The 25,754-nt window shown below is 36.8% G+C and overlaps 1 protein-coding gene across 1 annotated transcript in view; it reads left to right on the top strand.

The window, feature by feature from the left end:
• Window positions 1-25,405, top strand: part of zcchc14 (zinc finger, CCHC domain containing 14) — a 335,331-nt gene extending 309,926 nt beyond the window's left edge. The window contains exons 10-13 of the mRNA XM_051931455.1: window positions 13,902-14,014; window positions 15,141-15,290; window positions 16,175-17,563; window positions 20,095-25,405. Coding sequence (XP_051787415.1) covers window positions 13,902-14,014; window positions 15,141-15,290; window positions 16,175-17,563; window positions 20,095-20,150 — 1,708 coding nt within the window. The 3' untranslated portion in view covers window positions 20,151-25,405. The remainder of the gene's footprint in view (window positions 1-13,901; window positions 14,015-15,140; window positions 15,291-16,174; window positions 17,564-20,094) is intronic.
• Window positions 25,406-25,754: the final 349 nt, after the last annotated feature.

The raw sequence follows: 25,754 nt of genomic DNA, 5'->3' as shown, positions 1-25,754 counted from the left end.
CAGAATCACTACCACTGGCAATGAAAAGTGCAATTTTACTGTTGTCTTGTGTGCTACAGCCGATGGTGGAAAATGCAAACCTTTAGTGATTTTCAAACGAAAAACTATTCCTAAAGATGTCTTCCCTAAAGGAGTTGTTGTCGCAGCAAACGAAAAGGGATGGGTTGATGCGGATATGGTCAGCTATTGGTTAGAAAACATTTGGCGTAAACGCAAGAATTCATTTTTTTGCCAGAAATCAGTTTTAATATACGATTCAGCTCAACCTCACATCACAGAAAGGAAAAGGTGAAAAAGTATTCACAATTGGCTGTTATTCCTGGAGGACTGACATCTAAATTACAGCCACTGGATCTAAGTGTTAATAAATCTTTTAAAATCAAAATGCGTGAGAAATGGGAGGACTGGATGGTCAATGGTTACCATTCATTCACTAAGTCTGGATCAATCAAAAGGGCCTCTTATGCTGAAGTATGTCAATGGATCGACGAATGTTGGAGTGAAGTAACCACGGATTGCATTAAAAATAGATTTAAAGCCGCGAATATCTGCGAATATCCAACCGAAGTGCTAACAACTGTGATATCTCGTGCCACTGATAGTGAAGAAGAATCCGAAGATCAAATCGAATCTGAAATTCCAGAATCTTTTAACGAGATGTTTGATCTCTTTAATACTGAATCTGATGAAGAATTTGATGGCTTTGATTAATAAAAATTAATTTTTAAAAATGTATAACTTTTTTTAATAAATTGATTTTGTGTACAGTGATCCTTTGCTATATCGCGCTTCGCCTTTCGCGGCTTCACTCCATCGCGGATTTTATATGTAAGCATATTTAAATATATATCGCGGATTTTTTGCTGGTTCGCGGATTTCTGCGGACAATGGGTCTTAATTTCTGGTACATGCTTCCTCAGTTGGTTTGCCCAGTTGATTTCATACAAGGGACGCTATTGGCAGATGGCTGAGAAGCTAGATTGCTTACTTTTCTCTCTCTCTTGCGCTGACTATCTGTGATCCTGACGTATGGGGATTGAGCAGGGGGGCTGTTCGCACACCTAGACGATACGGACGCTCGTCTAAAAATGCTATCACGTTGCTATCTTTTGTGCAGCTGCTTCCTGAAACGACATGCTGCACAGTGCTTCGCATACTTAAAAGCTCGAAGGGCACGTATTGATTTTTGACTAAAAAACAAACTCTCTCTCTCTCTCTCTCCCTGCTCCTGACGGAGGGGGTGTGAGCTGCTGCCTTCAACAGCTTTGTGCCGCGGTGCTTCGCATACTTAAAAGCCAAACAGCCCTATTGATTTGTTTGCTAGAGATTGTTTTCTCTATCTATGTGACATTCTGTGCTCCTGACACGCACTCCTTTGAAGAGGAAGATATGTTTGCATTCTTTTAATTGTGAGACAGAACTGTCATCTCTGTCTTGTCATGGAGCACAGTTTAAACTTTTGAAAAAGAGACAAATGTTTGTTTGCAGTGTTTGAATAACGTTCCTGTCTCTCTACAACCTCCTGTGTTTCTGCGCAAATCTGTGACCCAAGCATGACAATATAAAAATAACCATATAAACATATGGTTTCTACTTCGCGGATTTTCTTATTTCGCGGGTGGCTCTGGAACGCAACCCCCGCGATGGAGGAGGGATTACTGTATAAGCCGGATTTATGTATAAGCCGATATTCTATTTTTTCATTTTCACAACTTTTTTCCTTAGATAAGCCGCGGCTTATAGACAAGAACTTAGGGTACTTTAAATTGGTAGAGACCAAATGGTGTGGTGGCTGCAGTCTTGGCTTTACTATCTGGATCCATTGCCAATATTCTGAATAAAAAAAAAAAGTATGGAAGCATGTTGCCCCTTGCATGGATTACAAAATTTCATGAATTAGCTGAATGGGGTAGGGATTAAGCAGAGTTTTACCATTTAAACCTCTATAATCAACACAAACAATAAGTGCTGTCCGATTTGTTCACAATAGCAGCAGGTGCTGCCCAAGCAGAAGATGATGGCTCTATGATGTCTTCTTCCAATGTCTTCTGGATTTGTTACCTTATTTCTGTTTTGAGAGGGGAAACTCGACAGGTGCAAGACTTGACAGGAACCACATCCAGAGTCCTTATGACATGAGTTGTCACTCTGGTTCAGCCCCTTAACCCCAAACATACCAAAGTGTAAATAGAGAAAATACTGTATATCTCCTTAGGGTGATCTTCCCATAGTTGTTTTTCTTTGTCCAGTAATAGTGGCTTAGATGTGAGGTAATGCTCAGTAGGAACAGCCCAATAAAGTGTAGCATGAAAATCTTCTCTTACTTAATTTGTAGAAGACATGTGGGTTAGAAATGAGTGAAATTCAATATATTTGTTTTGTTTTCAATATTTCCCCTGGTGCAGAATAGTAGAAGTTAAATGTAGGATGTTCCAACCCCAGCAAAGAAGAAATGACAGATCTGGGTCTTTCATGACGTATACATCAAAGTTAAAGGTGTCATGTCATACAAAGGAGACTTTGGTTTTACCTTTAGCACTGTGACTTTTACCAGCAGCCATTATAAAGGTATGCTAATCGACTGATAACAGTTGACCTTGTGGAGATGCCATCTTCTTCCATATAAAAGTACTGCCTGTATCCACCATAGCCTTCACTTCTATTCCTCCAATCTTTATCGGCACTAATGGCAGCTGAGGAAACATAGTGGGTAGTGTCTTTATGTTGGACTGTATTAACATAAGCTATGGCATTGTTAGGTCATTTTGATTTGTTCTTTTCTGCTGTTTGATGTTTGGCTTTTGCCTAATAATCCTTTTTAGCTGACAAATCCCATTCCATCATGGATCCTGTTTTAACCAGCTGATCTACTGTATGTAATGTGCCCTTTATGCAACTGGCCAAAGCAGGATTACTGTTGTTTAATATTCTACGCACCAACTCACTTCCTTCATAGAAGGTTTCCATTAAAGACGTAGGGCTCTGTAATCAAAAGCAAAATCTCAAATACATTAGTGTGATGCTTGTACTGGATTTCTTATTTTTTTCTTCCATCTCTGTAACATAATCAGTTGGAAGAAATGCCAACAGGAAAACCGCTTTAAATGCACTCCAAGTCCGAATCTTCTAAAGTTCAGCACTCCACCTACTCTGTGCAGGTCCTGACAGCCCAGCAGAAAGAGTTGCAATCAAATCTGTTTCAACCCGTTATCTAATGGACATAAGTCTCACACTGGTCAATAAAAGCAAGGACATCCCCATTTTCTCTAGAGTTGCCAGACTTTGAAAATCCAACTTGTATAGGTAGAGGGTTAGCAAAGGAGTTGCCACAACCAAACAAATCCCTACAGTTAGGAGAACTCTGAACATGAGGTTTGGAATAGGCTAAGGAGGAGGAAAGGTTATTCAACTTTTCCCTATTTTTCGTCTCTTTGCAAGAAACAGTTGTATACTTTCAATTCTAAGTCATTTACCAAATCCTTCATTTTATCCTCCAGACCAACAAGTGCTGACTCTATACCACCTCTAAGAGACTGCTCCCTGTTGATTGAACTTTCAGCTGCAGTACATACTTGGTTTTCTATATCCACCATTCTCTCTGGAAGTTTATGTATGTTTTCCATTAACTGTGCTATGTCCTGATTTCCTCAGGCTGCTCAATATGAAGAATTCCTCATTATTTTCTTCTTCCCTATCATCAAGATATAGGCTACTCAATAATGATGATACCTCCTCAATTGGCTCTTCAGTTGCCCCAAGCTTGGCTACTTCAGATGGTTGAACAGACATAGTAATAGTTTAAAGATATATATTGCTTTTTAGCCCATCTTCAACCCATAAAAGTTTACTAGCTCACCCTTAATGATAGCAGCCTACAACCATACCCCTTCTCAACCTTGGTGCCACCTGATTCAATCGGGTGCCATATGTCTATTAGTGCTCCTGATTTTTTTGTGACACTGATTTCTTCTGCCCATAAAAACCTTTAAAAATTTTCTTTTAGTGCTTCTTGTCTCAATCTTGAGGCTTTAACTTGTGAATCTAATTCAGTGTGGTAGTTTTTTTTAGCCTTCTTTACCTTAACCATTTTTCTGAGCACTTGACACCTTGGACTTCTGGATTCTCCAGGGAGGTTGCAGTTCTAGAATATTGTGATAATGGATGTTAATGGTTTTCTGATTGCTTCATGTTTATCTCAAGTCTTTTAATTTGCATCTTCTGCATCCAGTTTTTGCTACCCTGCTGACTATCTGCAAACAATGTTTGACTGTCTGATGGTCGTACTTCAATAGGTTAGCAGTTTCCAATGAGTTGCATCCACCTGAAAGGCATTTTTACAATTTTTCACTGGTAGTGTCAGTGAAACCTCTATTTTGGCCTATTTAACCTGAGGTAATGAAGCTGCCTAATATTTATTCATACTTTAATATAAGGTATTTAACCACTTTAAGTCACACCCTAATTCATTAAACAATTACAAATCACCTGAATATTACTTCCAATTACCAGGGATATATGGTTTAAAGTAGGAAGATGTACTGTATATAGAAATACTAAGATCAGAAAAGTGACTTACATAATAGTTGTGCATGCAGTATATATGTGTATAATTTCCCTACAGTCACATGTCTACAATTTTGAACAAGATCTTGCCTTCAGCATTTACCAGGGTGATAAAGTAAAATTGATCAATGTTGTCTGATCTCTTCTCTTTGGGTATCCACACCAGCTCAATACTTTAATGAGTCAAAGACCTTCCAAATATCCCATATCACCCTCAAAACTCTCTTCCTTGCTCTTTCTCTTCTCCCCCTTCTGTTCCTCTCTGCAGAGTCAGCGATTTTCTCCTGAGCATTGCCCAGAGATCTGCCCATGCAGCTCTTGTAACTTTCTTTCTTACTTTAACTTACTTCCTGAGCAATTTATGCTCCTAGATTTTGACTACTCAGTGTTTCAGATACATCTGTGGGTGCTGGCTTGGTAGGTTCTGCCCCAAACCTCTTTATGGCGATGAAGGCAGTTATCATAGCCATCATAATCCACTATCAGTCCACATCCTCATCACACTGCTGCCACTCCGTATACTGTATGTATTTTTAGTAAAATAAATTACTTAAAGAAAATAATTTCATAATTGGCATTCAAAATGGTTTCAGCCTTTAAATTGATGATCCATTTTTACATGTTCTGGAGCCTTTTTCCTCACTTGCAGACATTTTGTTAAACTGCATGAATTGTTGTGGTGGTGTTGTAGGTGTTCTGCGACTATCATGAAGGCTTTGGTTTTGATGTCATATATATGACTCCACTGGAGATGGCCCAGCCATGTGGTCCCTACATGCAACACTCCTGTGACAGAACCCAGTGACACATAATTATGCTGCATGCAAAATATACATTAGCAGAGAACATGCACATACTTCTGGCTACATCTGATTGCACAAATCAGTTTTCCACAATGACGCAGTAGCATAGCTGGAGATTAAGTAATGCCTGGTACTCCATCTTGTGGATTGATAAGATATTGCAATACAGGGAAAAAGAGGAAAAAGCACGGTTGTGGAAAACTTGCAACTTCAATCACAATCTGCCTATTTTTTAGTTTCCTCATCTACAAATGACATAATCCAAATAGTAGACACCTAAACATTCACAAAGCTCCAATCACTTGTCACAATAATTTGGTAAGAAAACCACTTCTAGATACTCTTGTATAAATAGTTAAGCAACAGATTCCAATCACTGCTTGTTGGATCAGTGCACTAGTAGTGTTTTTTTTTTATTTTCTCGTAACTTGATGTAGGTTTTGATGAAAATTGACATTTTAGACCTTCCTGATTTCGAAAATACCATTTTTGAAATTCTGTCCGTGTGTTAACACAATAACTCAAAACACTTTGACCTAGGTCAATGAGATTTTGTACACCTGCTTTATATGTAAAATAAGCAATACTATCAACTTCCAGCAACTGAAAGTTGTACTTTAACTGAATATTTTCACAAATTTTCAAGTAAACTATGGTTGTAATTACAGATAGATGATTCAAATTTTGTATAGATATTGATAATGATAAAAAACAAGCAGATGTGAAATTTGAGAAAAATTACTCAACTGGAAATTGTATTTTATTTAAACAACCATCGGAATTTTTTGTATCATGGGAATATAAATGTGTACACAATATTAAAAACTGTATTCAGTATAATGCATATCTTTCAATAACTATTATTAATTTTATTGTAATTTTTACATCATCAGTTTAACAATAACGTGTAAACTCTGAACATACCGTGTAAATATAAAGATATAATGGGAAGAATAAGCTGCTACCCCTTCCCAAGCCATGTCGTGTTCCTGGTAATGCATTTAATTTTATGATTTTTATTTTCCACCATTATCATACTTAAATGTAGCTAAATGCAGTTTTACTTATAGCAATTTATTGTAACAAATTATAAAAAAAAATCCTGGAAAGAAAAAGCAGGGCGACGATACGTCATCTTCTCGGAAGACATTTAAAAGACCCACGAGACAAAAAAGACTGGCCAGTGAGCGTCTCGCGGGGACCGTAAACATGAGACTTGGTGCGAAGAGATTGTCCCAGGGCCGTCTTGCGGGGTTGTGGAACATGAGATTCTTGCAAGACACACCCTTCTTATCAAATAAGAGCACAGCCACCAAAACACTCAGTCATTTAAAGGCACGTAGCACACACAGATCCTGTGCTCTCAGCACATATAAAGCGTACAAGAACAATACGTTCTAGATGAAACGTCGACTAAAAGCAAAGAAAAAAGAACAGCATGGATAAAAGAGACCCAAAAGCATTGGAGAGAAAAAAAGACAGATTAGAGATTATGAAAGCAGTGAAATTCGAAAGGCTAAAACAAACGATGGCACAATACACCTGCAGAGAAAGGTACAGAATATGAAAGCTTTAAAATTCGAAAGTATTGTAGCGTCCCAGCCAAGTTGAAGCCTTTTTTGTTTTAAGTGACTGTTAGGTCCAATTGAGGTAGGGCAGAGTACAGCACGGAAGACTGACAGCGGGGTATTGATTGATGTGGTAAGGGGGGGCGAGACCCGGGGAAGGAGGGGTTGGAGAGGGTGCTAGAAAGTTGTGTTTGAGGTTACGAAGTCGGCGATTTTTCAAGTAGAACTTTTGCGACACTTTATTACGTCAGTCGCAACAGTATAAAAAAAAAAGATAGTAAAGATCGCATTAGCGCAAACAGAAAGTAATTAATCATCAGAACCAGGTGTAACTGAAAAAATAGCAGGGCAAATTGAGGTCAGAAATAAAAGGCAAAAAATGGAAAACAAAGTCTTTTCGCCTTCACAACTTCATAAACATGTTCACAAACGTTGGCGCTATACACATGCAGAGCAGGTTAGAGATTATGAAAGCAGTAGAATTCGAAAGGCTCAAAAAAAAAAACGTATGCATGATACGAATGTGGAGAAAGTTAAAGAATATGAAAGTAGGAAAATTAGAAAGTATAAAAAAGAAAGTAAAGATCGCAGTAGTGCAAACAAATGGAAATTATTACTCGAAAAAGGGAAAATAATCACCACGGACCAGGTGTCATTGGAAAAAAAAGCAGGACAAAGTGAGGTCAGAAATAAAAGACAGAGTAGAAAACAAAGTAAAACATCATAAAGAGGTTAAAAAAAGGGGGCCAAACACATGCAGAGCAGGTTAGAGATAATGAAAACTGGAATTCAAAAGACTCAAAAAAAAAAAAAAAAAAAAAAAGTAGGCGCGAAACACGTGCCAAGCAAGATACAGAATATGAAAGCATAAAAAAATTACAGTGTCAAAAAAAGAAAGTAAACATCGCATTAGCACAAAAAAAGATAAATTATTACTCGGAGAAATAACTAAAAGGCGAATAGAGATCGAATATATGGACACAGGTGATATGTCAGAAGTATGTAAATATTGTAAGGCTTTGAACTTTAAATCAGAGAATTTCAAAAACGGGGTTTACCTCACATGCATTTATTGGTTACTTTGCAAAAAAAATAATTAACTGCTGAGGATGTAGATCGCTTTGTCTGTGCTGAAATTCCAAACAGAGAAATCTATCCTGAATTATGGTACAAAGTCATTAAACACGTCTTACTGACCTCATTTAAAAGATTCAGCATACTGGGACTCAAAAGATTCCAAATATTGTTTTTACATAAGTTCTGAAGTAAAAGTGAAGCTAATGAAATATTAACAATTCAAAGAAAAAAAAATCTTAAAAGTGTGTATCCGGAAAACCAAACACGGGGGTTGGTGAGCAAAGTGAGCAGTGGGCAATGCCCCCTAGTATTCTATAATATTACCACTTTTTCTATGTTTTATGTGTCTATAACACTTTTTATTTTGCACGTAATCTAGGTAATTCATATGTAATTATGAAAAAATTCCACCACTGTTTTCGACCTCCCTAAGTGCAAAAATATCATTTTAATATAAAGTTTGATTATAAATAGAGATAAATGATTGTGTATCGATATTATAAATTAGTTATGATGAGAAACAAAGATGTATGATATTTGAGAAATATTGCGCAACTGAAGTGGTTCTGACAACCTTTTCCTCTATCTCGGTATTAAAGAAGGTTGAGGGGAGCACACTCCCAATTTTTTTTTATTTATTTACTTACTTATTTATTTATTTATTTATTTATTTATTTTTTGTAAGTTCACTGTGTGTTGTCATATAAGTAAATTAAAAATGCTCATTATTTGTGCTCCCGGATGGGCTTTACAACCTATGGGCTTCAGTTGGACTTAGCAAGTTTTAAAATGTTATGTTTTTAATGGGCCCTACCTTAGAATATACAGTATTACTTTTATTAACCATTTATTTGTCTGAGATGCACACTACTCTCATTTTACCTTGCAGCAGTTTTTCTTTGATTTATTATGAAGTATAGAATTTTTAAAGGTACATTAGCAGGGCCTGTTGTGATTGTACTTGTTTTCTTAATTTTATTTGAATAAAATACATTTCTGTACTTATGCCAGAGGTTAATGATAATATTTGTCTTTGTTTTGATTTGGTGAATTTTGCTGGTTATATTGGCAATGTTTATTAAATCAAAAGGAGTATGGGTTATTCAGCGCATTAACAGAACATAAGAGGTTTAACAAACAAGGGAAGACACTTCAGTCCATTAAGCTTATTTGGATTTTTAATAGCAATGTTGTCCCAATATCTCAACCAGATGATACTTAAAAGTTGTCAAGGTTCCACTGCGTGATTCTATAGTTTGCTCCAGAATCCTATGACTCTGTGCTAAAAAGATACTTTCTTTCAGTCTTTAATACACTTCAAGTTTATGATTTGCTTTTAAATCAAATATGTTCTCCTAGATCAAATTTACTGATGCCTAAAAGAATTATCTGAACTTGAAATAGATTCCCCCCTAAGTTTTCCCTTCAATAAAGGGGTTTAATTCATTGAGACTATCAGAATAGGACAAGCCATTATTTTGTCCTTGGATGCATCTGGTTGCTGTCCTCTGCACAGCCTGAAAAGCTAATATGTGGTTTTGTAATGTACTTCACATGTAGTCTCACTTGTTTATTATACATTCTTCACATAACACCTCTTAATACAGTACAGTAGTTTTTATAACCTAGCATTTTTTTAGCCCTATAAATTCCTCATACACAATGCCTAGATGGTGAGAATGCTGCCAACATATGCCCCTACAATCTTTTCAGAGGTTGCTTCCTGTAAAACAGTGCTTCCCATTTTGTTTACAGAAATGTTTTGTTTTGCCTGCATGTAGCACTTTGCATTTTTCTACATTAAGCTGCATTTTTTCAAGCGTTCATCTAGTTTGAAATATTAAACAGGTGTTTTTGCTGCCTCCTCTGCATCTGATATGCCTACAATATTTAGTACCTGTGAATTTCACAAGTTTACAATATATGCCTGGATTTGTGTCATTAATATAGATTAGATTAAGATAAGGTCCAAAGACAGACCCCTGAGGGGCACTACTGATGAACTCATCCAAAATAGAGTATTAATTTACTTATCTGTAAAATTCAGTTTTATAAGCTGAATATTGGGTGAAAAACTTTGTTTCATGAATCTTCAGTGAAGAAGTGTATCAAAGGCTTTGTGCAGGTTAAGATGATCGTTACATTCTTTGCCTTTGTCTGCTACTTACATTGCTTTTTCAAATAAAAAAAGAGTCTGCCAGATTGATTTGTTGGGATCTTCCTCTCTTAAACCAGCGCTGGTTGTTATTTAGTATATAATTTTCATATAGCTGTCCTTTTAATGTATTTCCTATTATAGTTTTCATAATTTTAATTAGTATAGAGTAAGGATTTTCTTAACCATCTACAGATTCCACCATTATTTTTGTTAAATTGTTACTGCTGAACTTTCTTTAAGCCAAAGTAAAGATATTTATTTACTGCTAACCAAATGTTGTATGTAGGGATTTTAACAAGTTATTGCAGATAGTTTGCATTTATCATTTTAATCCTTCTTTTTTTTTTTTTTTTTTTTTTTTTTTTTTTTTTTTTTTTGGCTGCTTCCATTAAGGGTCGCCACAGCAGATCATCCTTTCCTCTGCATCTTACTCTGTTACACCCACCACCTACATGTCCCCTCTCACCACATCCATAAATCTCCTTTTAGTCCTTTCACTTTTCCTCTTACCTGGCAGCACCATCTCTAGTATCCTTCTCCCAGCATACCCTGTATCTCTTCTCTCCACATGTCTAAACCAATGCAATCTTGCCTCTCTGGCTTTGTGTTCAAACCATCCAACCTGAGCTAACCCTCTAATGTACTCATTTCTAATCCTGTAAGTCCTCATCACCCCCATTGCTAATCTGAACATCTTTACCGCTGCCACCTCCAGCTCTGTCTCCTGTCTTTTTGTCAGTGCCACCGTCTCCAACCCATATAACAAGCTGGTGGCACTGCCTTCTTGTAGACTTTCCATTTCACTCTTACTGGTACTCGTCTGTCACAAATCACTCCTGATACTCTCATCTCCTCCCACTCCACTCTGCCTGTACTCTATTCTTCACCACTCTTCCACACTCTGCATTACTCTGCACTGTTGATCCCAAGTATTTAAACTCATCCTCCTTCACCAACTCTACTTCCTGCATCCTCATCATTCCTCTGACCTCCGTCTCATTCACACACATGTATTCTGTTTTGACCTTACTGACCTTCATTCCTGTCCTCTCTAGAGCATATCTCTCCCTCTGCAGGGTCTCCTCAACTTGCTCCCTACTATCGCTACAGATCACAATGTCATCCACAAACATCATAGTCCACAGTGACTCCTGTCTAATCTCCTCTGTCGACCTGTCCAAGTAAGAAAGGGCTCAGAGCCTATCCCCGACGTAATCCCACCTCCACTTTAAATACAGTACATCCGTCACTCCTACCATAGACCTCACCACTGTAACACTTCTCTTGTACGTTTCCTGTACCAATCTTACATATTTCTCTGCCTCTCCCGACATACATACCACAACTCCTCTCTAGCCATCCTATCATTTGCTTTCTCTAAATCCATAGACACTGTGCTACTTTTTTTGTCCTTCTCCATACTTCTCCATCAACACCTTCAGAGGAAACATCGCATCTATAGTGTTCTTTCGCAGCATGAAACCATACTGCTACTCACTAATCATCACCTCCCTTCTTAACCTAGCTTCCACTACTCTTTCCCATAACTTCATGCTGTGGCTGATCAATTTCATCCCTGTGTAGCTACTACAGTTCTATACATCACCTTTATTCTTAAAAATGGTACCAGTACACTTCTTCTCCATTCCTCAGGCATCCTTTCACTTTCCAAGATAGCATTTAACAATGTGGTTAAAAACTCCACTGCCATCTCTCCTAAACACCATCATGCTTCCACAAATATGTCGTCTGGACCAGCTGCCTTCCCATTCTTCATTCTCTTCATAACTGTCCTTAATTCCACCTGTTGCACCTCCTGATTTACTATCATCACATCATCCAACCTTCTGTCTTGCTCTCTCACTCTCTTAATTCATCAGCCTCTCAAAGTACTCTTTCCATCTGTTCAACAGGCTCTCCGTGCTTGTGAGTACATTTCCATCATTATTGTTTATCACCCTAACCTGCTGCTTATCTTTCCAAGCTTGGTCCCTCTGTCTACCAAACAATATAGGTCCTTTTCTCTCTCCTTAGTGTCCAACCTCTCATATAACTCATCATACACCTTAGCTTTAGCCTTTGCCACCTCTCTCTTCACCTTGCGCCTTATCTCCTTGTACTCCTGTCTACTTTCTGTATCTTTCGGACTATCCCAGTTCTTCTTCACCAACCTCTCCTGTACTTCCCAGTTCCACCACCAAGTTTTTTTTTTCCTCTGTCCAAATGTCAAACAAGGTACCCTTCTTGCTGTCTCCCTTACCGCTTCTGCTGTAGTTGCCCAGCTATCTGGTAACTCTTCACTGCCACCTAGTTCCTGTCTTAACTCCTCTCTGAACTCCATCTTAGTCTTGCTTTTTCAACTTCCACCATTTGATTCTTAGCTCTGCCCCCACTCACCTCCTCTTCTTGATGTCCAACATCCTCCTATAGACCACTATCCTATGCTGCCTAACTACGCTTTTCCCTTCATCACTTTGTAGCCTCCTGTTTCCTTCAGACTGACCCTCCTGCATAGGGTATAATCCACCTGTGTGCATGTTCCTCCACTCTTGTACGTCACCCTGTGCTCCTCCCTCTTCTTAAAATATTTATTCACCACAAGTATGTCCATCCTTTTTGCAAAATCCAATACCATGTGATCTTCTTGATTCCTCTCCCTGACACCATACCTACCCATCACCTCCTCATCCCCTCTGTTCCCTTCTCTAACGTCCCTTGAAATGCACTTCAATCACTACTCTCTCTCCTTGGGTGCGCATTCCACCACTTCATCCAACTCACTCCAGAAATCTTCTTTCTCATCCACCACACGCCCAACTTGCGGGGCATATGCATTAATAACATTCATCATCACACCTTCAATTAATATCAAAATGTCTGTGAGAAAATTCTCAAATTAACAATGTTGCATAATCCAAACATCAAGTATCTAGTCGTTTTCATTCCACTGCCTAAAAATGTTTTTTTCCTAAAATATATAAGCCATTTCTGCCTGAGCGCTAGTCCATTCCTCCTCTGCCTGACTACCTAACACTGCATTACTGCTCACATCTCACAGAGCCCTGGATATAAAAGTAAGGTTCATTTGTTTATAATTAATAGGATACTTTGTCTTTCTTCTTGTGGAGTCACACTGACAACTTTCTAGCCATCAAATATTCCTCCCATCTAAAGTCACTGTTGGAATATCCTCAACAAATTGTCTAATTTCTTTAATTACATCTAATAAAATTTCATTAGGTATTGAGGTTTTATTATCCTTAAACACATATCAACTGCCTGAAGTATATCTCACTTTTTTGTGACTGTTTATACTGCTACAAATGTAAGTTATCTTCTATCTTACATTGTTGTATTGCATCTCATTGTATTACCATGTACTTTTGTTAAATGTCTTATACTGATAGTTTCAGTAAAAGATTAAATTCAGTTCATTCTTATCGACCTAAAGCAATAGTTGACTAGAGTAAGGTTAATTGAAACATAATATTTTCCAATAAAGAAGTTCATTGTTTTTTTTATGCTGATATGCAGCAGATGATGAGTATTTCTAGGTAATAACTGGATCAGTGTAGTTCATCCAGATCTTTTTTCTTCTTTTTTGGCTGAAATATTAATGTCATGGGTTCTTAAGAATCATGTAAGAAATTGTAAAACTCTGTCAAAACTAGAGACCTGAGGAACATCACAAACTGAAAGACCTACTGGTTATATTTTATTTAATCTGTACAGGGAGAAATCTGAAAAATTGTACCAGTTCCCAGTTGCTAGCAGTGGAGTGGCAAGGATTACACCTACAAGTCATGTAGGGCAATTCCAGCCAGTTCAAGCCAAGACTAATGCAGGTAATGTTCCCTTATGTTTCGTTAACTGTTTTGTTACTATTCATAGAGTATACTGGTAAATATTTTTAATGTTCTTTGTTTTCTTTAAAATAATATCTAGAATAATAATCTGCTACTCATTTGAGTGGTAGACTGCTAATAACATAGCTGTTGCTATGATAGGAAAAAGTGTTGAAATGTTTCATAATTTATATAAACACTTTATTATTTTTAAAAACATTTGTTGCTATCACAAGACGACTAATGGCAGTGTTTTATGATGTTAGGGACTTGAATAGTTTCAAATTGTAATTTTACTTCCCCTTTTTAATACATTTAATCTGTTCGTATTAAATTATTATAATTATTATAGATGCTCTTTTAACTAAGTATTATTAAAATTTGACATAACCGACCAAGAGAGGATGATGATCCTATTGCCACTGAAATTCCTGAGTATGCATTTGATAGGACTACCAAGCTCCTTTTTGGATCAGGTTTCCTATACTGTTAAATCAAAGTACTGTAAGAGCAATACACAAATCATTTGCACACAGTTGCACATGATCTATAAAGATAATCTGTGTCAGCTCAGTTGTTAAAAGTTAGGTAACTGGAATAAATTCATTATATCTGCTTGTTTTTAGATATAAGGTGGTGCCTAATTTTTAAGGTTTTCTACTCATTTTGCATTTGTTTTATAAGTTTTAAATTACAAGTTACAAACTGAACTGAGGGCGGCACGGTGGCGCAGTGGGTAGCGCTGCTGCCTCGCAGTTGGGAGACCTGGGGACCTGGGTTCGCTTCCCGGGTCCTCCCTGCGTGGAGTTTGCATGTTCTCCCCGTGTCTGCATGGGTTTCCTCCCACAGTCCAAAGACATGAAGGTTAGGTGGATTGGCGATTCTAAATTGGCCCTATGTGTGCTTGGTGTGTGGGTGTGTTTGTGTGTGTCCTGCGGTGGGTTGGCACCATGCCCGGGATTGGTTCCTGCCTTGTGCCCTGTGTTGGCTGGGATTGGCTCCAGCAGACCCCCGTGGCACTGTGTTCAGATTCAACGGGTTGGAAAATGGATGGATGGATGGATGGATGGAAACTGAACTGATGTGGAACTACCATTAAACCATTTTCATCTCTTTTAAAACTTAGTTGAGCTTCGAGTAGACATGGAGCAGTGCCTCCACCCATATGCCAGAGATAGCAGCATTTCTTCTGGGTACTCCAGTGCACCTTCAAGCCCCATGGGTTTACACACAAAAGATGAGACCTTTGACACCTTGGAACAACAGAGTGATAGACGTAAGTGAACCTAAAATAGTAAATTAAAAAGTAAAAGTAATTAGTGATTCTGTGAATAGAAATACAGCAAATGTCCCAAAACCAAAAATAACTTTTTACATTATTATTATTGTCAAGTTAACATAGATGCCATTAGATTACATCTAATGCACATTTTTAAAGCCTCTGAATGCAATTCATATGATATTCTGCATTTGATCTTTATTTACTTCATCTATGCCATGTGATGTTTCCAAGGCAATTTGTTTGGCCTTGTACTACCATCCTTATTTTCTTTGATAATATGATAGACACTTGTACAATTAGCATGAATGGTGCGGAGCATAGTAATGGGTGGTATAATGGGTATACTGTAATACATGCTTTTATTAAGCTGTAACCACAAACATTCTTTGGGTGATAGGTCCTGTTATAAATCCTCTCTAACCAGAAACATTTTGCATTAAAGTTGTTTGTATCTCACTGTGAAGGCTCTTTGTCTGTTACTTTAGCTTCACTCCAAAAATAACCCTTTTCTAAACAATAAGTAAACCAGTTTTAAGGGTCACTCAACAAATAAATTATGTATTACTTACTATTTTTTGTTTTGTATACTGTAGGTAAATTTTCATGTGTAAAAATGAACAGGAAGTTTTAAAATAATTTAATCCTGATGTAATTTGAAAGGTTTTAATTTATTATTTGTAATCAAAAATGATCAGTGTAAAATGTCTAACAGTCATTTTTTTCTGACTTATTTAAAAATGTTAATTTACTGGTCATTGAAAATGGCAAGGAACTTCTGTTAATTTTGCTTAGGTTCAAGAATAATTCTGTGCATGGGGTATAGGGACAATATAATGTTTTGTAAACAGTTAATTTATTTTATTTTCTTCCCCTCTAAGGCAAAGAACCCACATCAGAATGTCCCGACAAGGAAAAGCCAACAAGCTTATCAAATACTTTCATGGCAGCTGGTGTACCAAGGCCTACTGCTCAGGTTCTGCCAGTTCAAAATGATATTGGTGCCAATGCTTCTTCCCATCTGCCCTTGCCAGTCATTTCATCTAACATTTCTCCCAGCCGTGTTCTCTGTTCAGTACGAAAACCAGAGAGAGGGAACTCCAGGATGCCGTCTCCTGTAAGCATGGAGGACCGGAATAAGACACTGCAGGGATCCACGGGGCCAAGCAATGGTATTAAAATTGAGAAGAGGTTTCCCAACATTGGTTTGGAAGTGGCTTCAGTTCATCCTGCATCAAGTTCTGCTGTCCTCTTGGAGAAAAATACTTTGCCAGTATCCCTAATGAATTTTGCAGGTCGGACCAAAGTTTCACTGTCTACTGTGGATAATGTTAACAGAGTATCCCAGCAACCTGCATTAATGATAGAGACTAGTACAGCTTCCACAGCCACTTCAAGTACAGTGTACCATGTTTCCCATCCACCATTAAAGCTTCAGGTCACTCCTTCCCTTCCTGTTGATGCTAGTGGCACTGGCCATATGGTTTACACAAGTGGTGTGCCAATCAAAAGTGTCCCACCTGCAGTTGTTAACTCTCGGACAGTCCCTTATTCATCTAATACCAAAGTGGCCTTTTCTGCAATGAATACTGTGCCAGTGGCTGCCGTTCCAGGCACTTACTGTTCTAACAATAGTATCACCTCTTCAAGCACTCATCCATCTGGCTCATTCAGTAATGTTTTGACGGTTCCAAGCAATCCTGTATCCAGTGCTAGTCCATCACTATCTTCTCTTGCAGAGAACAGCTGTTATAGCAGTGCAAACAGCAACAATTCAGGCTCAGGGATTTTAAACCAGAACTTGCAACAGCAGCCTGGTTGCGTTTGCAGCTCATGTGGATGCAGTGGCAGCTGTGGATCATATAATACTGTATCTGCTAGTTACGCAAGTTATTTTCAGCATCCATTTTCTGGGCCTTCTATGTTTACTTTGCCATTCTTGCACTTCAGTCCACTATGTAACAGCAACTATGTTAACCCCCAACAGTATAACACAACCACTGGATTTTCATATCCTGTTCTTCCACCACCCATGTACAACAGCAGCTTAACAGGAGATTCATCAATGAGCAGTCAGTCTGGCTTTGTAATGTCTCCAGTACAAAACTTTATTACTGGAGCCAGTGGATTGTATCAGACTCAAGGAGTAATGGGAAGCACAAGTGTGACTGGACTCAAAAAAAGTGTGAATGTGTCATGTTATAACTGTGGCATCAGTGGGCATCGAGCCCATGACTGCAAGCTGCCTCCCATGGATTCCAACCAGCAAGGTAAAAGATTATATTAAGCATGCAAATATAAATTGCCCCCCAAAATTACTTGAACAGCAACATTAACAACTCTTAGGCGTTTTGTGTCTCATGGTAAATGTACATCTGCTACATTTTTTTTTTTCAAGTTTCATTTTGGTGTGTTGTTGTGCATGTTCTACAACAGACTGATGTATTAATAATAAAAACAAAGTACATTTTGATTTGCCCGCTTACAAGTTCTACTTCATTAGTTATTTATTCAGGACATTTAAGAGTAAATGCTATGAAAACATTGATACATATCTTTTAGTGAGTACCTTTACTTCATCTAATTGTTTTAGATTTTGGCATATGAATACAAGATAAAATTAGACCCAGCAAATTTTCCACTATAAACAAATATAATTAATATTGAAGAATTGGAAGGCTTTGATAAGAGAGAACTTTAATTCCCTTGAAAGAATGTGCTATTTTAGTAATGCAATAAAATTCTTGCTGCAACTATAAATATTAAAAACCAGCATGTAATATGTTTAAATGTTAAAGTAAATCTACTTTGACCATGTGATTTTGTGTGACATTAACAGAAAGCAAGAGTGATCAGAGAAGCCAAGCATACAGTTTTAAGTGAGAGCCAGTAATGAGATTTGAAATATAATTTAAATTTTGTAGCCCTTCTGGAAAATAAATAGTCCTTCAATTTATTATGTGTGTTATCATCTTCATCAGGCAAAATGTTCGGAAATCTCTTGGTATATTCTTCATTTTTTAACTACTGCATAGTCTGTCATCCAGCTGAAATTATCACAGAGCACCAGCAAATTGTAAGAGCAATTAAATATGATTTTGATTATTTTTTGTCATTAAGTTACAGCAAGAAAGAAGTTTGGTGCCTGATTAATTTTAGAACTTTGTATATTAAGTTTTTAAATACTGTTTTTCTGAATCCACCTTTTAGAAAAGGCAAGCTAGTGCAGTAATTAAAGAGTTTAGATCTGCTATCACACCAATTTATGGGCCGGAGTTTGCTTCCCAATTCGATGTCTCATTATGTGAACTTAATATTTTTTCCCCTGTGTTTACATGGACTTTCTTCAGCACTCTAGTGTTCTTAGAAATGCCAGAGATATGCATATTAGATAGACTGAAAACTCTTAAACGTCCTGTGCAAGGTTAGTTTGTTTTGCTTCCATTGTTGTAACTTTAAAGGTATAGCTCTGTGCATCTCTTTATTAGAATATCCAAATCAAGAAAATGTTTGGACAGATCTGTGGATATGCCTATGTGTCTCTGTTGGTGTGTATTTATGCTCTACCTTTGTGCTTTGAGGCTTCTAGAGGTTTTGATGCCTTTAACCAAATGCATACCATGAGTTGAACTAGGGCTGGATGATATTTAAATACCTTTAAGACATCCATCCATTTTCAAAACCAACTTATCCTGAGCAATGCTGTGGGGTGGTTAGACCCATCCTATCAAGCATTGGGAGCAAGGCAGAAACAATCTGTGGACAGCGCAGCCAGGCCATCACAGCGTGAATGCACCCACTCACAAACACATACTAGGACCAGTTTAGCAACACCATTTCACCTTAACCTGCATGTCTTGGACGAGTACACTGAGGAAACCCACATGGATATGAGGAGGAACATGCATACTACACGCAAAGGGAGACATACTACTGTAAAATCCAGTTCTTTACCAGTTATTCTTTTTGACTCAGAAATATTCATATGACTAGTAAATGCTGAATGTGCTGTTTATTATTGTTGTTTTATGTTTAAAAAGTTTTTAATTCTGCCATAAGGAAGTAAAATTCTGAAGATCAGACACTTGGATTTATTTAATTAATCTCAGTGGAGCTTTTACTTAGAGTGCTTTATCTTAAACAAAGGGTCTTAGTGTTTCACAAAAACTCATGCTTGAAAAAACGCAAGTCCTCGATCCTTTTGTCATATTGTACAGTGTATGCTGTGATAGAATACATGGTGTTCAGCACTTGCCACAGTTCCCATACCTGATTTTTAGGCTATTTGTCACATTTGGAAAGTCAACTCATATAAAGTGTACAATTTGTACATTTATTTATGATTTGTATGATTACTAAGATATGTCTAGTTGCGGGATTATCAGTAAAACTACATAATGCATGTCAATGGTGTGTCTAATACAAAACACATCACTCTGTAACAGTATTTTTATCAACCACTGTCCATTAGTGTTTTTATTGACTTAGTCACATAATCTGGCCATCAGTAGGAAATCTGGTGACGCAGATCCTGTCCTCTAGATGTGTTGTTCAGCTGTGTCAGGGGTTATGAATAAATGGTTAATGTGGAGTACAGTAGCAGATATCAAAATAACCCAAGTGCCCTCAACCATCACATATGTACAGTAGTGGGGTCATCTACACTGTAAAATGTCATGTTTCAAAAATATTAACAATCAGCATTTTATAAAAATAATAAGCATTTGACGGCCCATCAAACTCAATAATAAAAATTTTAACTGTACCAATTAACATTTTGTTCTTCTTTCTTTATTTTCAGGTACTTTTAGGCTTAAGTATGCCCCTCCATCTGAAAACATTGATGCAGCAGATTAGCATTAATAGGAAACTTTGAACACTACTTTCTGATAATAATTTTGGAACATACAGAAAATCAGCAATTGCTGCTAAAGTGTCTTATAATCCAAAGGTGCTCTTAACATTGCTTTTATTAAATATTAATAAAAACCTTCAAATGTGCACTAAATGAGTTTGGAACTATGGAAACACAAGGATTTCAGTATCACTTCACCGGATTAAAGGAGTTTCCTTTCAAAATGCTAAAACAGTTCTGGAGATGTTTCTAGCAAAATCGGAATGCAGGTCAGCTCATTTTGCTATTGCTGTTTGACTACGCCTTCCCTTAAAACCATATTGTTGCACAGCATCTCTGACTGACGGTTTTGCCAGGTTGGTATGACCACCAGGATTTTAAGAAGTATTTAGAATACAACATCCATCTTGAATGAATTGCATGCAAAAACACGTTTTTTTTTGTTTGTTTTTGTTTTGGACCAAAAAATTGCTGCCAGCCTTCTAACATCAGGGAGCTAATATACTGATATAAAATTTGTATTTTATTTTATTGTTGAACCATCAGAAAAAAAGTGTTATTTGGGGAAAAAAACTATTACATCATTCAGATTGTGATGAACTTGTTATATCTGGTCAACACCTTTCATACTTTTGTTAACCAAAGGTTTTACTTTTTATAGCAAATTTTCAAAAAAAGCAAGCTCTTCAAGAGAACATGCATTTTCCTCAAAGGAGCTGTTAAACAGTGTCCAGGAGGCATGTAAATTGCATAACCTAATGGCCAATCCATGCTGCAGAAGGTATTTCAGACCCGAGGTATCCAAAGGTATCCAAGATATTTCTGGACTGTTGGTCACCTTTGTAATGGCCTGTATCACCATGATTCTGGCAGGTCCAACTGCATGTTGCAGTTTTGCCTCACATCTGAAGTGTTGCCTGCTAACAAAGAAGAAGCACATTGTTTTTGAGAATAGGAAACAAAGCTCCTTAATTGGTACTATGAGATTAACTTTAAAAGCTGTAAGCGTTCCTATTTTGAAAAAATGTATTTTCATTTAAAATATTTTTGCTTTGTAAGAGTTCTTTGTTGTAATTCAGTCAAAATATGTTTCTCAGAATGCCAAGCTTTCAACACAAACAAAAGCAGCTGTTAAAGAATCGTATATTTTTACAACAAAGGCTTAGAACACTATGGAAAAGGCACTCCCACAGATTACAAGAAAACTAGCATTAAAGAGTAAATGCTAGCATTTAAATAACACTAGCTGTCACAAGGAAATTTTATCAAGCTAGTGCTGAAGAAGCTTTTTTTTTTCTTTTTAATTTTTATAATTAAAAATGGGATGTTAAATTGAACTTTTTGGAGGTATAAAAAGTAAAAGGGGAAAATAGCAATATCATAATAATGTCGTGATAAATGTGTACAATCAAAGGTTTTGCACTCAAAAAGGTAAATGCAGAATGATGAAGGTGGAGTATATAGCTTCTGGTTTCGTTATTACTTTCTGTAGATATTTTTTAATTGTAAGCCTCCATAGTGTTCCGTTGTATGAAGGTAAAGCAATATTGACTACAGACTAGGTACTGTATAATACAGTATGATTGAGCACTTTCAAGTTTTCCGCCTGGAAATGTACTTTTAGCAGTAGTGCGTCTTCACATGATGATTGGACATTCTGGCATTTGAGGAAAACATTTAAAGATATACAAACATATTTTAAATATAAACAACTGGCTTATATTGAATGAGTTGAAAAGATGAGCCCTTTCTACCTAAATCGACCTTACATGACAACATTTTGTAAAGCCGAGTTATGTAATGCTGTCATATTTTCTGTGTGCCATTATAAGCACATTACCATCCATCCATCCATTTTCCAACCCGCTGAATCCAAACACAGGGTCACGGGGGTCTGCTGGAGCCAATCCCAGCCAACACAGGGCACAAGGCAGGAACCAATCCCGGGCAGGGTGCCAACCCACCACAGCACATTACCATTAAGGCATAAATAATGTTATATTGCAGAACCGATAGGTTTAGTATACTCTGTTAATGTTACTGTGTGAAGATCAAAATAAGAGTAGAAATGTATTAGAAAAAGTACATGAAGGCAAATCATGTATAGGACAATCTGTAAATCAAGACATATTTGTACACCATAAGATAACAAAATGCACAGAAAACGGCAAGCTGTGAATAACATGATTGGACTTTGAAAACAGGAGAGGATAAACTAATACTCTGATACAGTCTGGCAATCAGTAGATATGTGAGAGACAAGAAATAAAAAGGAGAACCCATGTCTCTTTGCAAAGATTTTAAAGGTCGACTAGGAGATATGTCAGTTTTAGATTCCTGAAACTTTGCTGGCCTAATATTTTTTTCAAGTGTTCCTATTCTGGCTGCTTTGTAGATTGTTTCTTTTTACCAATTTACCATGGAATCTTTCAACTCTGTGTGATCTCTTATTTTCTTTGAATTTTGTATAAAATCTAGTTAATGCTTAAGTGCTGAAATTGTCATCTGCATATTCTTGGTACAGTTCTCTGTTTAATGAACTTCTTCTGTTCAGTTTGAGCTTGATCAAAGAAACCCAGTAATTGTAAGAGTACCCAGTTGGCATTCTGACTCTCCACAGGGTAGACACTCTGATCCTGCTTATGAAACTGCCTTAGCAGAAAAATAAATTTCAACCAACATGTGTGCCTCGAATGTTATTGGAGGTTCTTCAGTGACGGCTTATCTCCAGTCAGTACTGATTGATTGGCATAATGACTCCACATAACTGTAAGTGTAGTTTTTATTCACTCTCTGCCTCTTCATGAATACTGGAGATTGCCATTGATTGGGTAATCCTCTGCTCTGGGTATGTTAGCATATTAAAACCTGCAGATGCTGAAAATGTTTTTGTATAATCACCATATAATATTTATAAATCATAGCTGCCCAGTTATCAATAAGAGGCTCAATGCCATGGTGTATTTTTTTCCATTATTTGCAATGTTTTCTGCTAATGCCAGTTGTTTTTTGCTATTAATTCAAAGGTTTGTTATACATGTCATTAATATTGACTGAAAGTGTGTATATTCGTGGGTTATTTTCAAGCAGTGTTAAAGGACATTTGAGATGAGCATCTACTACATTGTATATGAAACGAAAAGCCAAACATCAGCACTCTTTTTTGTTAAATTTGTTGTCTTTTGTCTGTTATGGAATCATAATGAACTGTAATGAGTAGAAATGATATGTTTATATGTTTAAGTTGAGAAAAAGATACCAGGTTACCTCCTAAAATGTTCTTTGTTTTAGAGCAATGCAAACTAGTGCTTATTTTGTGTGTTAAAGCACACAATAAAATACTTGGTATGTATGAAAAAATGGTGATCAAAAAAATGTTCCCATGCAGCATTATTTCTTTCTTCTTCAAGCACAGTATTTTTTTCTATGTGGTTCCTCCTTTCAGGCTGATTGGAGTAGTTTTTATTATGTAGTGCTATGTTAGTTTTCTGGCCTCCATTTGAAACATTTAGGTAGATCAGTTTTTCGAACTCTGTCTAGTGTCTTTTAGCAGTGTGGTTCTACTTTTAGTTGGCTGCGTTTGAGACTTCAGAGCTTCTGTACCAGTGCTAAGCCCATGATTGGCAAAGCTCACAAAACGTCTCTGCAGAAGCAGACATCACAAGGGTTCATTAAATGCCAGGAGACAGAAGCTTCGAGACTCACTGTGATCCATACCTCGTGGATGTAAATATATACTGCACCAAAGAGGAGTTTTAAATGGTGGAGCTTTCTTTGAAGGTCAATTCAGCAATGTATGTATCATTTTCTGACAGCTTCAATTTTCTGTGCACATCAGATATTTTCATTTTGCTGCACCTCACTGTGTCACATTGATTACATCTTAAGTATTCATTTTAAGAAATGTGTCCCTGGCATTTAAAGTTGTGTGGTAAAGTTATGCGGGCACGTTTGGAACGCATGAGTGAGTGATTGACAAAGGAGACAATTTGATATGTGAGTAAAAAAATAAGAAGCTTGTTGCTTCCCTTTTATCGCTGTGCAGCTTGCGGAAGATTGCATAGCTGTTTTTTAAAAATTAAGTTTAATTTTTTTTTATTTTTGTGTGTTTGTACATTTTTTTTCCCTCAATAGCGAAAGAATTTTTTAAGTTTAAAGAGAAAGGACAGCACAGAGCAAGATTCTCAGTGACATAGGTGTATCTCAGATTTCTCTTACAAAGTGTTTTGCCGTCTTGAGTCACTGTTTAATCCCACTTTGTAAGGAACTCTACCCGACAATCATTGATGATGAAATTATGCAAAATGTTTTACACACACGATACAAATTACACACAAATGCAGTATGAGATGCCTGCCTTGTCATCTTTCATATGTAGCACTGCCTAAAGAAAAAAGATGATTGTGAACTTTTGACACATCCAGTATTTACCACGTTTACTTTCTCTGGCAATTTTGTGATTTTAATATAAAGTGTCAAAAAAAAAAAATGAATAAATCTGCATGTGTTGGGCATAGTGGCCACAAAGTAGCTTATTGCTATTTAATCCGGACTCTTGGCTGACAGCTAAATGCTTGCTTACTCTTCATCACTATTATAATTCAAGGAAAACTGAACAGGATAGTAAGTGTCTCTACGCTGAACAGTTTGAGATGCTCATTCTTTAATTATTTTTAACCCGCATTCAGAATCTGAAATTAAGAATTTTTATTTTTAAAGCATGCTTTTCTGGCATGTCTGTAATGCAAAAACTTCACTTGCAAACACATACTGACTGTGTAGTTGTAGTCATTTTTCACAGTACATGAATTACAGTTAATTGAATTTACATGTTTTTAAATGCCAAAAAGTAGAAGAGATAGTGATTAATTCAACTGTTTTTGTTCTGCTTTCTTGTATTATAAACTGCTAGCTACTGCTGATCAAGTTTCCTTAATGCCATTTTAATGATTAGTACAGTAGAGCTTCTGTAACAAGGAAAAAACTTAGGAATGAAGGGAAACTCCATTTGTGAGCCATTTTCTTATTCATCAACTTTTAAAAGTACAGAATTTTTCATCAGTGTGCATGAAACTTTGTATTTTTCAAGATCTTGTTGCAGTTTTTTAAAATGTAAGAATATGCAAATGAATAACTTGAAGTGTAAATCTCATTTTTTTTTTCTTTTTGTGACGATGTTACTTTTATATTTTAGTATTTCCTGTGTAGCTGAACTTGTACATTAAAGAGCAAACTTTTTTATATATTGACAGAAAAACTATTTTGTAAAGTTAATTAAAAAAAAAACTTAAAACTGTTATTGAGTCTGTGCTTTTTGTTAGAATATCAGTCTTCACTGCTAAAGCTCATTTAAGAAATTGGGTTAAAGGGCTGTAATTCCAAGTCCCCAATGTCACTGAGCCTATTAGTTAGTAGCTGGTGACTTTGCTGCTTAATAATTCTGTCAGAATGGAAGCCACAAAGCAGTGAAGGCAGTTAAAGGATATGTGCATCATTTTCAGCTCATTGTCAGTGCAACCTTGGCTTGTATCCAATTAGCATCCGGCCGTTTTGAAGTCCTCCCTGTTGGCTCCATGCTTTTCATCTTGACTTCACCCTTGTGCTCC

Source organism: Erpetoichthys calabaricus, chromosome 9 (assembly GCF_900747795.2).
Source record: "Erpetoichthys calabaricus chromosome 9, fErpCal1.3, whole genome shotgun sequence".
NCBI lineage: Eukaryota > Metazoa > Chordata > Cladistia > Polypteriformes > Polypteridae > Erpetoichthys > Erpetoichthys calabaricus.
This window is presented reverse-complemented; position numbering and strand designations above follow the sequence as displayed.